The following is a 16,168-nucleotide window of genomic DNA, read 5'->3' on the forward strand; positions in this document are numbered from 1 at the left end:
ATAAAGCTGCCTTTATTTGCAGACAGCACCGTCTGCATGTAGAAAATTCAGAGTACAGGGCACCTGGCTGGCTCAGTCAGTTAAGTTTCTGCCTTAGGCGCAGGTCATGATTCCAGAGTCCTGGGATCAAGCCCTGTGTTGAGCTCCCTGCTTGGCAGGGAGTCTGCTTCTCCCTCTCCCTGTGCCACTCCTCCTGCTTGTGCTTTCTCTCTCTCCACACACCACCCCCAAATAAATACAAAAAATCTTTTAGAAAATTCAAAGTATATTAAAATAATTAGAAATATTAAACAAGTTTAATAAGATTGCAGGATACAAGGTCAATATACAAAATCAAAATTCCTATATATTGGCAACAAATAATCCAAAAAATAACTTTAAAAAAGTCCAACCACAACAGCATTAAAAAGAATAAAATACTCATAAAAATTTAACAAAAGAAGTGCAGGACTTGTGCACTAAAAACCACAAAACACCATGGAGAGAAAGTAAATAAAAACCTAAATAAATGGGAAAATATCCTGTGTTCATGGGTTTAAAAATTCAATATTGTTAAGATGGAAATCCTCCTTTAACTATTCCATATGCTCAATGCAATCCCTATTAACACCCAGTGGGCTTTTTTCTGTAAACTGAAAAGCTGAATCTAAAATTTACATGGAAATGCAAAGGTCCTGGATTAGTCAAAACAATTTTAGGAAAAAATAAAATTGAAAGACATATGATAGTTTATCAATGCTTACTATAAAGCTGAAGTAAGTAAAATAATGTATCAATGAAGAACAGACATAGATCAGTGTAAGAGAATTGAAGAGTACAGAAAAAAGGATGGTCTTTCCAATAAATGATATGCTGGGACAACTAAGGTTACCCTATGAAAAACAATAAATCTAGGACACTCACCCTCATAATCATTTATAAAAATCAACTCAAAATGGATTATAGACCTAAAACTTTCAGAAGAAAATCTGTGTGACTTGGCTAGACAAAGATTTCTTACATAAGACTACAAGATGATAAGCCATAAAAGAAAAAATGCTAATTAAGAAAATAAAAATTAAGAACTTTATACTTCAAAAGACACCACTGAAAAGATAAATCACAGGCTGCGAAAAATATTTGCAAATTACATATCTGACAAAGGACCTGTATCCAGAATATATATAGAATTCTCTACATCTAGATAAGAAAATTGAATTAAGAAATGGGGAAGAGATTCAGATAGACATTTCACCCGAGGAAATAAGACATATGAATGGCCAACAACCATCTAAAAAAAGGTCAGCATCATTAGTATTTAAGAAACTGCAAAAAAGTCCCACACAGGGATGCCAACACATCGCCACCAGAATAGCTATAATTGAAAAAACAACACAAGCGTCACCAAAGATATGGAGAAAGTGGAACTCTCAGTCACTGCTGCTGAGATGTTAAGTGGTAAAGCTGTCTGAAAGGAGTTTGGCTATTTCTTAAAAAGCTAAACATAAACTTCCCAGCAATTCCACTCTCACCTAAGAAAAACAATAAAATACAAACACTTATAATTTTCATAGCATTACTCATCATAGCTAAAACCTGGAAACTATCCAAATATACCCATCAATTAGTGAACTGATAAACATAACATGGCACATCCATAAAACAGAGTATTCTTCAGCAATAAGAAGAAATCAATTACTCAGGATGCCTGAGTCGTTCAGTTAGTTAAGCGGTCTGCCTTTGGCTCAGGTCATGATCCCAGGGGTCCTAGATCGAGCCCTGCATTAGGCTCCCTGCTCGTGGGGGAGCCTGCTTCTCCCTCTGACACTGCCCCTGCTTGTGTTCCCTCTCTTTCTCTCAAATAAATAAAATCTTAAAAAAAAAAAAAAATCAATTACTGATACATGCTACATCAACAAACTTCAAAAACATGCTAAGTAAAAGAAGCCACATGCAAAAGACTGCAGATTGAGTGATGCCATTTATGTGAAATTTCCAGAAAAGGTAAGCCTGTAGAAACAGAAGTGGTGACCTGGGGAGGTGATAGGAAAAAAGAATGGACTACAAATACAAATGGTCAGGGGGACCTTTCTGGGGTGAGGGAAAATTTTTAACTGGATTGTGGTGATGATCCCATAACCATGTAAGTTTACAAAAGATCATTGAGCAGCACACAGAATTAGTGGAAAGACTTGTGGAGATCTACCACAGATGGAAAGGAGTCCTCCACTACGTTTCCATGACAGAATAACTGCTGAAGCTCAGACCGTGAATTTTATCCTCAGTGCCCCAAGGAAAACACTACTAGATTCTAAGGGCAAGGGAACTGTCAAAAAGATCGTTCCCAAGAGAAATGGCTTCTGACTCCAATGGCCTACAAAGGCTAGCCTCAGTGTTTCAGCTGCATCTCATCACCACGGAAAGATATGAAGAGATAAATTCCAAAATTTCAGCAGTTTAATCTGACAAAGGAAATGAAAATGGGCCTGTAGCAGTCAGCTCTGGCTGCCATAACACAACACCACGGGCTAAGGAGGCTTCAATGTAAGAAATTTATTTCCTCACAGTTCTGGAGGCCAGTGCTAACACGGCCAGGTTTGGATTGAGGGCTCTCTTCCTGCCTTGCAGTCAGTCACCTTCTCACTATATCCTCAGATGGAAGAGAGAAAAGACAGGAAGAGAAGAAAGAAGAAAGCATAAACCTGATGTCACTTCTTATAAGGTCTTCGATACCATTATAAGGAGGGATCCACCCTCATGTCATCTGAACCTCATGACCTCTTCTAAAGGCCCCAAATCCAATATTATCACATTAAGGGTCAGGGCTTTAATGTATGAACCTTGGGGAGACACAGTTCAGTCTATAACAGGACCTTTAATCATTATTCACTGAAGATTTTTCTCCAACTGTCCATAACAAACCACAAAAGATTTAAAAAAAAAAAAAAAAAAAAGTTGGGGCACCTGGGTGGCCTAGTCGGTTAAGCATCTGCCTTCGGGCTCAGGTCGTGATTCCAGGGTCCTGGGATGGAGTCCTGCATCAGGCTCCCTGCTCAGCACGGGGGCCTGCTTCTCCCTCTCCTGCATACCCCCGTACTTGTGCTCTTACTCTCTGTGAAATAAACAAGCAAAAATCTTTAAAAAAAAAAAGGGGGGGGGATTGTTTAAAAAAAAAAAAAAAAGTTAACTATTCTCTTTTGCCCAAAGGCATCCATATTGAGGACAATATCCTCAAGCCCTCCTGAAACTGTGCTCCACATCTGAACAAAACTCCCTGCCTTTTTCTAGCCTAAAAAACAAGCATGCCATTTTTCATGCAGGCGTGCCTAACAGACAGGACTAACTGTATCAAATTATACTTGCCACTTCTTTCTGTGTCAGCATATTTTTTGCCTTGGGCTTGCAATTTGAAAGGGGAGGGCCCAAACACTTTTATTGCATTGAAGTGGGACTCCAAGCTGTTTCTAGGCTCCTCTTAACACATTTCAGCTGATTAGTGACTATTTTAACAAAAGCCTAACATCCTTTCCTAAACATCTTAATTGGTTAAGAGCTTCTGTTGTTTGCCAGGAGCAGTCCCTTTAAGTCATTGATTAAAGTAGTTTGCACATCAGCACAATCTGAAATCAGTTTCCTTCTTCACCCAGCTGGGCGTAGGAAGCAATCTTGAGGACAGCCCAATTCAAGGAGAACCAAGTGCAACGCCCTGCCGGACGGTCATGCACCATGCAAGCAAGAGGTGCAGAATGTGTAAGAAGTTAAGGGCAAGAGCCGAAGAGCCCTAAGGAAGTACTTCCCCTGCTCCCTCCTCCCACATTGAGCTCCTGAGCCCAAGCACCAGCCAGCTGGAGAACACACCCTCTCTGGGAAGCATCACTGCTCCGAGTCCCTAGTCCCGAGCGAGCCGCCTGTGAGCAGCCTCCTCGCAGTCCGGCGGGCCGGGTCATCGTGGCAAGCCGACGGGTCCCACATTCAGTGGGGCCTTGAGACTAGACTCTGCTCTTCTGGGGGCTCTGACGTGGGGAAAATGCTCATGTGAGTTCCCCATTTTCAGCCAGAGGGAAAAATACCCTTACTCATGTTTAACACAAAAAGGGGGAAAAAGGGACGCCTGGGTGGCTCAGTTGGTTAAGCAGCTGCCTTCGGCTCAGGTCATGATCCCAGCGTCCTGGGATCGAGTCCCACATCGGGCTCCTTGCTCCGCAGGGAGCCTGCTTCTCCCTCTGACTCTGCCTTCCACTCTGTCTGCCTGTGCTCACTTTCGCTCGCGCTCTCTCTCTGACAAATAAATAAAATCTTAAAAAAAAAAAAAAAGGGGGAAAAAAATCACCCAGCAGGTTGAAGGCAGGAACTTCGGCCTGACAGCAAAGAACGGACCGCTGGAGGCGGGGCACTGCCGTGGAGCACATCTGGACTCCCTGATCGCTCTGCTCTCCGAAGAATCTCCGCGCGCTCACTGACAACAGACCCACAGCAAACAGCCTTTTATTTTTGTACTACCAGTTGGCTCTCTTTCTTAACGGATAGCCAGGCTACATTTTACAAGAACCATACCCTGTAATTAGACATCTTCTGATTCACAGATTGACAGGAACTTGAAAGAATTTAAAAAGCTGAGTAAGAATGGATAGCAGCCTCTTAGGAGCGTTGATGAAAACCGAAAAGATCTGCAGAGTGGTTATGTGTGCATGATGGTCTTTGCTTCCTGTGTCATGTCTCTTTTCTTTCTTCTTTTTGCCTTCATTCAAAGAATTTCATTTTAATCATTTGGCTGACAAGTTTTATTATATTAAAATGTAAACTGCAGGGCAGTGCTGTGCCATTTAATGAAATGCATGCATCCTGTGAAGAAGTTTAAGCCACAAGATCCAGTGTCCTCCCCACACATGCAGTCATCAGTGGAAAGTCAACGGCTCCCGGCCTGAGTCCACCCGCATGAAGATGCGCGAGTGAGACCCTCGGAGTCACGGCGGCATAATCATCCTGTCAGTTACTCAATTACTAACACACCCTTGCAGCGGGTCTCCTTTAAACTTCCAAATAAATGGATCGCTGTTTCCAAATATGACTTGTCATCAATAAATGAGTCATAAAATAACACTAACAGTCAAGTTCCGGAGTTTAACAATTTAAAACCAAATCAGTCAAAAGGGAATCCTGGGAAGAACAAATGGCATATTTAATAAAAAAAAAAGATGAAGTATGGACTAAGCCTCTAGAACCCATAATCATGTATTTTCTCTCTCTTGACTAGCTGTGTCACAGCTGTTTTGTGACAGGACTAAGAAAGTATGTCACACTGCTAAAAAATAAGACAGAACTTTATAGGGCTTAAGATGTTTACAATTTCAGTTGCTATTTGTATTTTGTATCCTTCTTTCAAGACGTTCAAGGTATCCAAAAGAACTTATTTTTTTTAATTCACCAGCTCTGTGTAAAACAACAGAAAAGGGCTATATTCTTATCTTCCTCTATTTATCTGGAAAGAGAAGCTACATAAACCATACCCAAGATTACATTAACACACACACACACACACAATGGGAAATTTCTCCTAGATCTCAATTCCTGGGGATCCACAGTTTGGGTTTGCCTCATGGCAGAGTCATATAATGCACATAAGTAAACAAAACTGAAAAAAAAAAAGTCTATTTGGCTTTGATGAATGATGTAATTTTATCATGAACTGTTATCACTTTCTACCTAGTGTGGTAAATTTTAAGAAACACCCTAGGTGGCTCAGTGGGTTAAACCTCTGCCTTCGGCTCAGGTGATGATCTCAGGGTCCTGGGATCGAGCCCCACATCAGGCTCTTTGCTCAGCAGGGAGCCTGCTTACCACCCTCTCTCTGCCTGCCTCTCTGCCTACTTGTGATCTCTCTCTGTCAAATAAATAAATAAAATTATTAAATAAAGAAAGAAAGAAACACCCTTTAACACTTAAGGAATATTGTTTGATAATCAATGAGAAAGAGGTACACGGGAGAACAAAGGCAAAAAGACTTCAGGATGAGAAGTGGTCCAAAGAAAGTGAGACGGAACAGATACAAGAAATACAATGAAAGGCCTCAGAGCCAGAAAATAAACTGATCCTCACCTAATCAGAATGGGTATGTGCACACTCCTGCTCCCTGTGCTAAAATCTAATGGTAAATGTCCATACTGGTCCCGCTTAGGATGGCTCTTCTTGACAGGTTTGTTTTTTAAACCACCATGCTCCTGTGAGCTCAGGTGGGTGGAATGGAGCTCTACCACCCTGTCACTATTCAGAAGCCTAATACAGAACCTACAATTATTTTCTTAAGTGAACTTTTTTCTATTTATTTATTTATTTATTTATTTATTTATTTGAGAGTGCGTGCTCGCACAAGAGAGAGCACGAATAACGGAAGGGACAAAGGAAGAAGCCGACCGCCTGCTGACCAGGGAGCCCTTTGGGGAGGGCTCGATCCCAGGACCCTGGGATCATGCCTGAGCCCAAGGCAAACACTGAATCAACTGAGCCATCCGGGTGCCCAGAACTTATCATCTAAGTGGCAAAAACAGGGTCCAGGGAACAAAGCCTCATTTCATTCTTTTATCTGTCTCCACAGATCCAGATTTCTGATTTGTAAGGTCCTCAGAGAACCTATTTTTGACACACCAGGTACATTCAAGCTACTTGACATAGTATCTCATACTTCGTGCGAACATCTCAATTCGGACCCATCTTGATCACATGAATTTAGAGAGTTGAAATAATGTGGCTCTTCCTCCTCCTCTAACCTGCTGTCTTTCAACCATTATAGCATTCTTCCTAAGTGAAAGCAGGGAAGGGACAAGGAGTTTGAAATCCATGGTGTTCCTCCAGCGGCTGGTGTTGGACTGTTTACATAAAGGGATCCTGGATTCAAGGAGTCTCTGAGAACGCTTTGGACTCCAGTTCTTCCAATAAGCCGTAAGTGCAGACAAGAGACATCCCGGATGAGGGCGCTCATGCACTTAGGACTACCGTGTGAGAGAAACAAGTCTACTTTCACCACTGAGAAATGATTATTATGCATATGGCTGTGGTCAAGAATTTTTCTCTTGTAAAACTGCAGTGACAGAATGGTGGGGTGGGCAGGGTGGGTGAAGGAAAGGCACCAGAAAAAGAAGAGCACCTCAGAACCAAAGACAGCTTACAGAAGCATCAGTAGCCAGAAAGAACACATTCCTGGGGTTCAGTGTCATCTCTAGGCCAATAAGCTTAAGACAAGAAATATCCCTCACACTGAAAACCAGAAGGTAAGAAATTGCGTAGATGCCTAGTTTAGACGGTTGGTGTCCAGGGGAGGATCACAACACTCTCGCTATGACTATTTAAGCCAGATGGAAAGAAATTATACCCAGGTTTCAGTTTATAATTATAGATGAACGGGTAAAGTTCTAAGGGTAAAACTATCTTACTCTCTGTTACTGATCATGCTTTTGGCAACTGAATTTAAAAAGATCTACTGGAGATGAGAGAAGAGCTCCCCCTCCTTGCCCTAGGCACAGATTCCTGGCAGGGACAGAGAAGAACAATACCAGAAAGGTAGCTTCAAGTTTGGAGGACAACTTTGGGCTTTGGGGAAAGTGAGTCTTCACCACAAAGGGCCTTAGTAGAGATGCCCGAGCAGAACAAAGCTAGGAGAAGTAATGAACAAATGAAACTCCTGGAGCTTGAAGCAAGGCAAGGAAGGATAAAAGGGAAGCCAGGTTAGGACCACAAAACAGAATCGGTTGCTCACAGGTGGGCTGTCTCATTTCCCCACAAGCTCTGCAGAAAGTCCACCTTTGTGAGGTCACTATGAAACTCTGACCTAGTCCTAGACAGAGGAACAGAGGGACACCATCATCACACCAGCAGCAGCGCACCAGGACTCAGTCATATTCAACATAAAAGATTGGTCTCCTCCTCAGAAGTCCTAACTACAGACACAAGGTTGAAAATACATGACCTTATTAAGTCTGAAAAACAACAAAAATGTGTAGGAAAAGAGGGCATTAGGAATCAGGAGAAACAGTCGGTTAAATAGAAAAATCCAGTATTTGAAAAAGACATGGATTTGAATCCCTGTGTGATTTTGGAGGGAAGTTCATTTCTCCTAATCGTACAGTTTGTCCCCCAAAGTGGGGAGAATGCTACCCATTGTAATTTATATGCCCTGTAGGGGTTACCTGCCCTTGTCACTTTCATAAGATTGCTTCGAATCCCCAATTCCACGGCCTGGGGTAACACTGTTTTCTGGACATGTGTGCAAATTCTTAAGAATTTACGCTCTCATGAGCTCTTCAGACTCTGGTCTCCTATGCTCTCAGGTCCTTTCTCTGCTCTGCCTGAAGTAATTCCAGACCCAAAACTCTTGTCTCTTTACCAGTTTCCCCAAACAGAGCTCTCAAACCAAGGAATCCAGAATCTTATTGACACTGAAGACTGGCAGTTATGAGTTGGGAACACATTGCTGAACAGTGTCCTTATATACATTCATTCACTTCCTCTCTACCTTTACTTTCTTTCTTTCTTTTTAAGATTTTTATTTATTTATTTGACAGAGATCACAAGTAGGCAGAGAGGCAGGCAGAGAGAGGAGGAAGCAGGCTTCCTGTTGAGCAGAGAGCCCGATGCGGAGCTTGATCCCACGATCCTGGGATCATGACCTGAGCTGAAGGCAGAGGCTTTAACCCACTGAGCCACCCAGGCGCCCCACTTCCTCTCTACATTTTCTACTCACCCCTTTCTTTCCTGAACTAGCTCCAGTTTTTCTACTTCTATGATGTTAATAGATTCCCTCTTCTCTGAACCCTAACTGGCCAACCACCAAGCCGAGACAGAAACTTAGCCTCTACCCTAAGCAGTTACCAAAATATTTTTCCAATTAAAAAAAACCCAACAAGCCGACTTTTCTCAGAAAATTATAGCACCAACTATTAAAGCTCTACCGTCTTCTCCATTTGCTCACATGACTGCAAGAGTGCTATGTGGGGTAACGGAGACAAAGAATATAATAGCTCAGCATATGCTATTACATACAGAATATGCTGGCACAATGACTTTAACATAGCAGACACTAGTGGCTGCCTTTACATTCTTGATCATGCCAGATTTAGTCCCTAAAGAGACCACGCCTTTATCAGCCAGAAAGACTAGTCCCTTCCAAAGGGAGGACCCCTGCCTTTGGCCAAGGTAATCGACAACACACAACCAAAAGCTAAGAAGGCCTCCATCTTTCTTCAAATACATGATAATCATGATAGTCAACAGCTGGCTGACTTCTGACAGTAATGACTGTGCATTCTTCCAAACACAGTCACAATATGCAGCCAAGCAGAAAAAACACAGGCGTAAATGCCGTGAACGCTCCCTTCTATCACCCCCATACATGAAAAAGAGAAATTCTGAAGTACTGTTTCCACCAATCCTTCTCGAAAGCTGTCACTTTAATTTTAGAGCCCATTCATCTACTGAGTTGTAGTTTTGTTTTGTGTTAAACTCAAGAGATTTTCTCTTATATGGCAGCTCTTAACAGGACAAAAAGCTCTGTCCCCACCTCAAAACACAAAACACAAAACACATACAGAATATCACAGTAACAAAGCTTGTCTTCGGAAATTCTCAGGGGCCGGCTTCCGGTGTCCCTGCCAAGATGATAGTCCAGGAGACCGTATGCTCTGGGGCTCAGCTGGTCACGACTTCCTTTGGGCAACAGCACAGCAAGTTGAGGCATCTTGCTAGGATTCTTGGAGTCTCAAGAAGTAACCTACACCTATGCCATGCACTGCAGAGGTCAGACTAGAACCTGGAGATTTTCCTAGACATTTGGAGTCATTTCCCCTGCTAAAATGTCAAGAAGCTGGGAGAGAAGTTCTGTGCACATGTTCACATAAACACAGAGGCGGCAGCTCAAGACAGGCCTGACTCCGGGTGGCAATAATGAACACAATGTTCTCGTATGCACAAACCCGCAGGATTAGAACTGCCAGCCACCACTCCTTAAAGAGTAAATAAACACAGGAACTGGAACAGTCAAGTGAATGAATGTTGGTCCCAGATCCTCTGTCCTCCTAATATGAGCCCAAGCCTAAATGCAATTCCAGGTTAGAATTCATAAAGAGAAAGTGTGAGGATGTAGTCAATTTTAGAAAGATCAAATCTAGTTGCAGCAGCAGAGTGTTCTGGGACTTGTGTAAAGAGGCTCAAACCCTTAGGCCTAGAACAAGATTTACGGGTCACTGAAAAGAGGAAGATATTACACAAAAATGTTTTATTCCAGGGACACCTGAGTGGCCCAGTCATTTAACCATCAGACTCTGGATTTCGACTTCGGTCATGACCTCAGGGTTGTGGGTTCAAGCCCCGCACTGGGCTCTGTGCTCAGCTCACGGTCCGTCTGTCCCTCTCCTTTCGCTCTTCCCCCCTGCTTTCACTGGCTTTCTCTTTCTCAAATAAATAAATAAATACAGGGCGCCTGGGTGGCACAGTGAGTTAAAGCCTCGGCCTTCAGCTCAGGTCATGGTCCCAAGGGTCCGGGGATCAAGCCCTGCATCGGGCTCTCGGCTCAGTGGGGAGCCTGCTTTCTCCTCTCTCTCTGCCTGCCTCTCTGCCTACTTGTGATCTCTGTCTGTAAATAAATAAAAATCTTAAAAAAAAAAAAAAAAGGTTTATTCCAAGCTCATTCACAAGACCCCAGAGAACTTCAGTGAAGTGGAACCAAAAGCTCTAAGGTTCTGGCCTACGGTTTTCTTAATAAAAAGCCCTACAGATTAGCTCTTTCCCTGCTTGGGCAGACCTGTGCTGAGTTCACCCTGTGCTCAGAATGTTGCTCTGATGATCTCACCAGCGACAATCACAAAGGCCCACCAGGAAAGAAACCCGCTACATAAGGTTACCAACAAAAGGCTACATACGCTTCTTAATCTAGATTATAAATCTATCGCCCTAATTACATATCTTCCCTTAAATGCAGAGCCAACAGCGCAGCACTCACCTTCCTCAAAGCTGGCCTTCTTCTGCCTCACTAGAACACGGAAGTTTTCAGCAGGATTCACACTTCCAACCTAGAACACATGCACGGACAATAAACCCACAGATCACTTCTCTTTTTGGCAGCACCTCAGGCAATATGAGATGGCTTAATGTAGTAAGTTTGCTCTTATAATATAAAACCAAAGACAAAGAGAAGGTCCTTTCTATTCATTTTCCTTTCTGGGGTTGTGTTCAAAGCAAGCAGATTCCTGTGGCCAAAGAGCTGCCATCTGTATCTGTACTTCCTTCCACTTACCTCTCTTTCTGGAAGCTGACTTCTTTCTGGAGAGGTCAGAAGTATTACAACCTAAGTCACCAGTCAGCTCAGCCGGAAAGCTTTATGGGACACAACGCTGGTACATCCAGACACCAAACCAACTAGGAAGGGGAGGATTCTATGGTTTGGGGTCTGTCCAGAATATATCCGCCCCACGGAAGATGACACAAGGTATAACTGCCTGATACTTGGTTTGCTGAAATGCCCTTTTGTGGGGACTGCTGAGGTCTCTCTGGCATTAGAAGTTCTAGTAGAACATGCAAACATGTCCAAGCTGCCCATGTCCCCCCAGAATAAAAGCAGATATTGTGTAAAGATTTACTATAGTGCAAGGGGGTAAATGCCACACTATATAGCACTTCCTGATCCTGGTCTTTAAACTTCTAGTCCCAACCTAGAGACACCTGGATGGCTCAGTCAGTTAAGCAACCGACTCTTGATTTTGGCTCAGGTCATATTCTCTGGGTTGTGAGATCAGGCCCCGCATGAGGCTCCACGCCCAGGGGAGCCCCTGCTTAAGATTCTCTCTTTCCCTGGGTGCCTGAGTGGCTCAGTCATTAAATGTCTGCCTTCAGCTCAGGTCATGATCTCAGGTCATGATCACATGAGGCTCCCTGCTCTGTGGGAAGCCTGCTTCTCCCTCTCCCACTAACCATGCTTGTGTTCCTTCTCTTGCCATGTCTCTGTCAAATAAATAAATAAAATCTGGAAAAAAAAAATAGATTATCTCCCTCACACCCTCCCTGTCCTACCCTCTCCTTAAAAAAAAAAAAAAAAAAAAAAAAAAGAAACAGAAACAGGGGTGCCTGGGTGGCTCAGTGGGTTAAGCCTCTGCCTTCGGCTCAGGTTATGATCTCGGGGTCCTGGGATCGAGTCCCGCATTGGGCTCTCTGCTCGGCAGGGAACCTGCTTCCTCCTCTCTCCCCTGCCTGCCTCTCTGTCTATACTTGTGCTCTCTGTAAAATAAATAAATAAATTCTTAAAACAAAAACAAAAACTTCCAGTCCCAACCTAATAGGCCCAAAGTATCACTCAGTTCACAGGAGAAAAGATGACAGGCTTCTATTATTCCTGGTAAACTTTGATACAAAATGTACTAAAGTTTCCAGTTGGCTCTGGCATAGCAGTCAGAAAAACTCTCAGAACAACTAAGGTCATGATCTTTTTTCCTTTACTGTAAAACACAAATATAAATCTAAATCATTTTAAGATGTTCAGTTTTCCTGGGAGCCTTTCTTTTTAGGGTGGAAAAAAGGCATGCCTTAATGCTAACTATCCTTCCTAGTGCATTTGGCTAGTAAGGGACAATTTTTAAGGTTCACTGATTCAAAATAATGCCACTTAACAGAAGGCAATATATTCAAGTTCCAAAACCTTCTCACATTAAATAAAGTGTCAAAGGATCCCTGGTTTGAGAAAACCCTAAACTTGTGAAGCCTGTTCTGAAGTTATACATCAGAAAAGAAACAGAGGAGTCATGCTCTTAAATTTTACATATTCAGAGACTAGGACTCCTCTCATCAACCTCCACTTCTCCTATCATTTTAACTAAACAGAAAGCTGCAAAGTAAAGCCAACTAAAAATTCTCTCCCGGAAGTGCTACTACTGAGCTCTTCCAGGTGCTGCACACTACATGTGCTCTGCGCACATGTGTCACGGAGCTACTTATTCATTCCCTGACAATAAAGGAAGCAGTGTGGGAAGGAGGTACATGGTTCATATATTAGAGACACCAGAGAAAGTAAATTACTAATGGACGAACAAAAATTGCTGCAATCCTCCTCCCACCCCCAAGTCCCAACCTTCCAGGAAGGCGGAAGCACCCTGGGGAAGTTCTGCTTACACTGGTGACGCTGCCTTCAGCAAGGCTGGAGACGCTAAAGTCAGCCACCCCTTCCTCAGTCTTCAGTTTTTTAGAAGTGGGTCCCTCTTCATGGCTGGAAAAAAAATAAATGGATTTTTTTCTCTTAAAACAGACTAAATAATACTAAAACCAGACGTGGTTGACCTGTGAAGTATACATTTATTTTTCAAGGATCAAAAATCAACAGCCCTGCTTAGTTCTTCTTGACAAGGAGCCTGCCCCCCACAGGCCCAGAATTTCTGAAGGCCTGCTGGGAGCAGCCCTGGCTCTGCATCACAGAGCCAGAAAAGTCATAATCAGTAGCCGTAGCACAGGGCCCCCTACAAAGAGGAAGCTACAAGCAAAAGTAAAGGAAATCCGGCATTTCAGGAAGAGACCCATTTGCCCTTCAGATACCATTTGCTAGCTTCTATCTCAGAATCGATAGCTATTAGCTTTCCATGGACATGGATGACCTTTGGATCTAATACCCCATCTTTTCCACCATGTATGCGACAGCTTTATAAGCTTCTACTCACAGCTGTTAAAACTTACTAGACCATCCCTAATTAAATATGCAAGACCTTGTTCTTAGAGGAGTCCTTAAACTATAAAAAACTACTTTCAAAGAAAGCCTTTTAATTTGTTCTTTTATAAACCTAATTCTGTTTTGGGCAATATGTTAACAGTCCAACAGCATCTGTGTAGTAAGGGAAAGATGATTCCAAGGAACCGTATCAAACATCTTGTCTCAAGTAACATGCTGGCTTCTACAGCCTGCCTTAAAGTCAAGAGGAGGACAAATTAATTGCAAAGGAGAAGAAAATCAAATCCAAAGACTCTGCCTATAAGCTCCCTTAAGCTGCTGAACATAGAGATACGAGAATTTTTCTCCCAGACAAATAATCAATCTGGGGTGAAAGCAGCTGTCAAGAAATGGCTGAATGAGAAGGAAAGTTAGCAACCAAGATCTAGTATCTCTAAACGTGGTGTGCTTCTGTTCAAAAGCCCAACCTTCAGAGAATGAGCCTTGAAGAGGTTATCCTAAAAACAAAGAAAAATGAGGCATAAGCTGGCTTATTCAATGATATTTCAATAAAGAATCTCTGTGTGAGAAAAAAGAACTGAAGTAATTATTAGAGCCTCATAAACATGAATTCAAACTTTTATTACTTGACATCTTTCCATTCACCACTTGCCTTTTCCCTTTGAAAAGGAAAGACAGAAAGACAGAGACCAAGAAACATGAAAAGGGGTGAGTGATTCAGAGTAAGAAATAACCACACAAAGCCTGGATGGCAAAAATGGGAGGAAAAATGCCCAAGCGCAAGGAAGCATGAAATTCTGTCAGAACTGGAGTCCTTTTAAAAAAGTCATGGCCATCTCAGTGAACCTTTCCCATTTCTTCCCAAGAGCAATGCTATACTCCTGGATTCAAGTCTCACGTTTTCCACTAACCCTGGACCCTTTAAGCTGCCCTAAAGGTATTGACTGGTATTTTAATTCTTGTATATCTAGAATATCTAGTCTAGCAAGTGACTCCCCTCGCTGGTCTTCAGTTTGCTCCTCAGGAAAACACTATGATGAAAAGTACCATGAGCATATGACTACTCAACAGTCTCCAAAAATAAAAATCACCTCATACAGTGCTGTTAAGAAGAATTAAATATATAAAAGCCCTACGCTAAGTTCTGTGAGAACACAAGGTTGAATCGCATGAAGAATTTCTTACACCTTCCAAAATATGGTTCTAGCGATGGAAGGACAAAGAGACCTATATACCAATCCTCCAGGACTGGGCAGGCAAAGGCAATATGCAGAAAGTAGTGAAAAATTGAATATGGTTAATCTTCTCAAGACTGAACCATTTAACAGCATTATTAGGAATTTAACATATATTAAATGAATACTGTCTCTAGTGGGAAAGGGCAATGACTCTCATCCCAAAATTATCTAAAGAAGCCGAACTCCAGGAAGATAGAAATTATCCATGCAAGACCGTAGCAGACATACAAAAGTCAACAGCTGCTGCAATTGGATGTCAGAACCATGGACAATTTACTATTCTTTCTCATTTTATTATTGTCTTTTATAAGTATGTATATATTTTGTAATTCATCTATTTGGCCAGACATTTACCTAATAGTTACTATGTGCTGGCCACTATACTAGGCTCTGTATTGTAAATGTGCAAAACATAATGCCCAACCAACACTTTCAGGAAATTGAGCCAAATAAAAGAGATAAAGATACAAACAAGTGATGAACAAACTACTGTGGTAAGCAGCAAGTCCCTCTAAGAGGACAGCCAGTTGCTGTACTGGGCTGGGGCATGAAAGGCAGGCTGGGAAGCAGTGAGAAAGGAGGACAGGAAATAACAGCAGTTCTCCCTTATCCATGGTCTTGCTCTACCGTTTCGGTTACCTGCGGTCAACTACAGTCTAAAAGCAGATGATCCTCCTTATGACTTATGGTCCAAAGGTCAACAGTAGCCTCACGCTACATCACAATGCCTACATCACTGACCTCACTTCGTCTCATGCAGGCATCTTATCATCTCACAGCATCACAGGAAAGATGAGTCGAGAGGAACCACATTCACAGAACCTTTATTACAGTATATTATTATAACTGTTTTCTTTGATTATGATTGCTGTTGATCTCTTGCTGAGCCTAAGTTATAACTTAAACTTTATTGTAATTATTTAATACATATATAGGAAGAAAACTTAGCAAGGATAGGGTTCAGTACTATACATGGTTTCAGGCATCTGCTGGGGGTCTTGTAACATATCTCCCTGTGGATAAGGAGGGACTGCTGTATTTAAATCATGGACACAGAAACTACAAGGAAAGAAAGTGGATCTCTAGGGAGCTAGACTATGAATAAGTACTTCTCTTGCTACTTAACTAGGTTTTCTCATTTGTGTAATGGAGTTTGATCTTAAGTCAATGCTAATGGAAAGCCACTAAAGCAAAGGTTTTTAATCAGGGGTCCAAGGATAGTGACAAGGAATATGTGAATCACCTGAAATTATATGCA

At 42.3% G+C, this 16,168-nt stretch overlaps 1 protein-coding gene across 2 annotated transcripts in view; it reads right to left on the minus strand.

Annotated features, from left to right (window-relative positions):
- The window catches only part of XRCC5 (X-ray repair cross complementing 5), an 89,481-nt gene that overhangs the window by 28,409 nt on the left and 44,904 nt on the right, over positions 1 to 16,168 (minus strand). For both annotated transcript variants that reach the window (XR_014300209.1, XM_082689095.1), the window contains exons 15-16: positions 13,126 to 13,219; positions 10,967 to 11,036 (exon numbers count right to left, since the gene is read on the minus strand). Coding sequence is in view for 1 of the 2 variants with exons in the window: in XM_082689095.1 (XP_082545221.1) it covers positions 10,967 to 11,036; positions 13,126 to 13,219 (164 nt within the window). In the remaining variant the exon portion in view is untranslated. The remainder of the gene's footprint in view (positions 1 to 10,966; positions 11,037 to 13,125; positions 13,220 to 16,168) is intronic.

This window comes from Mustela nivalis (genome assembly GCF_964662115.1).
Source record: "Mustela nivalis genome assembly, chromosome: 11".
NCBI lineage: Eukaryota > Metazoa > Chordata > Mammalia > Carnivora > Mustelidae > Mustela > Mustela nivalis.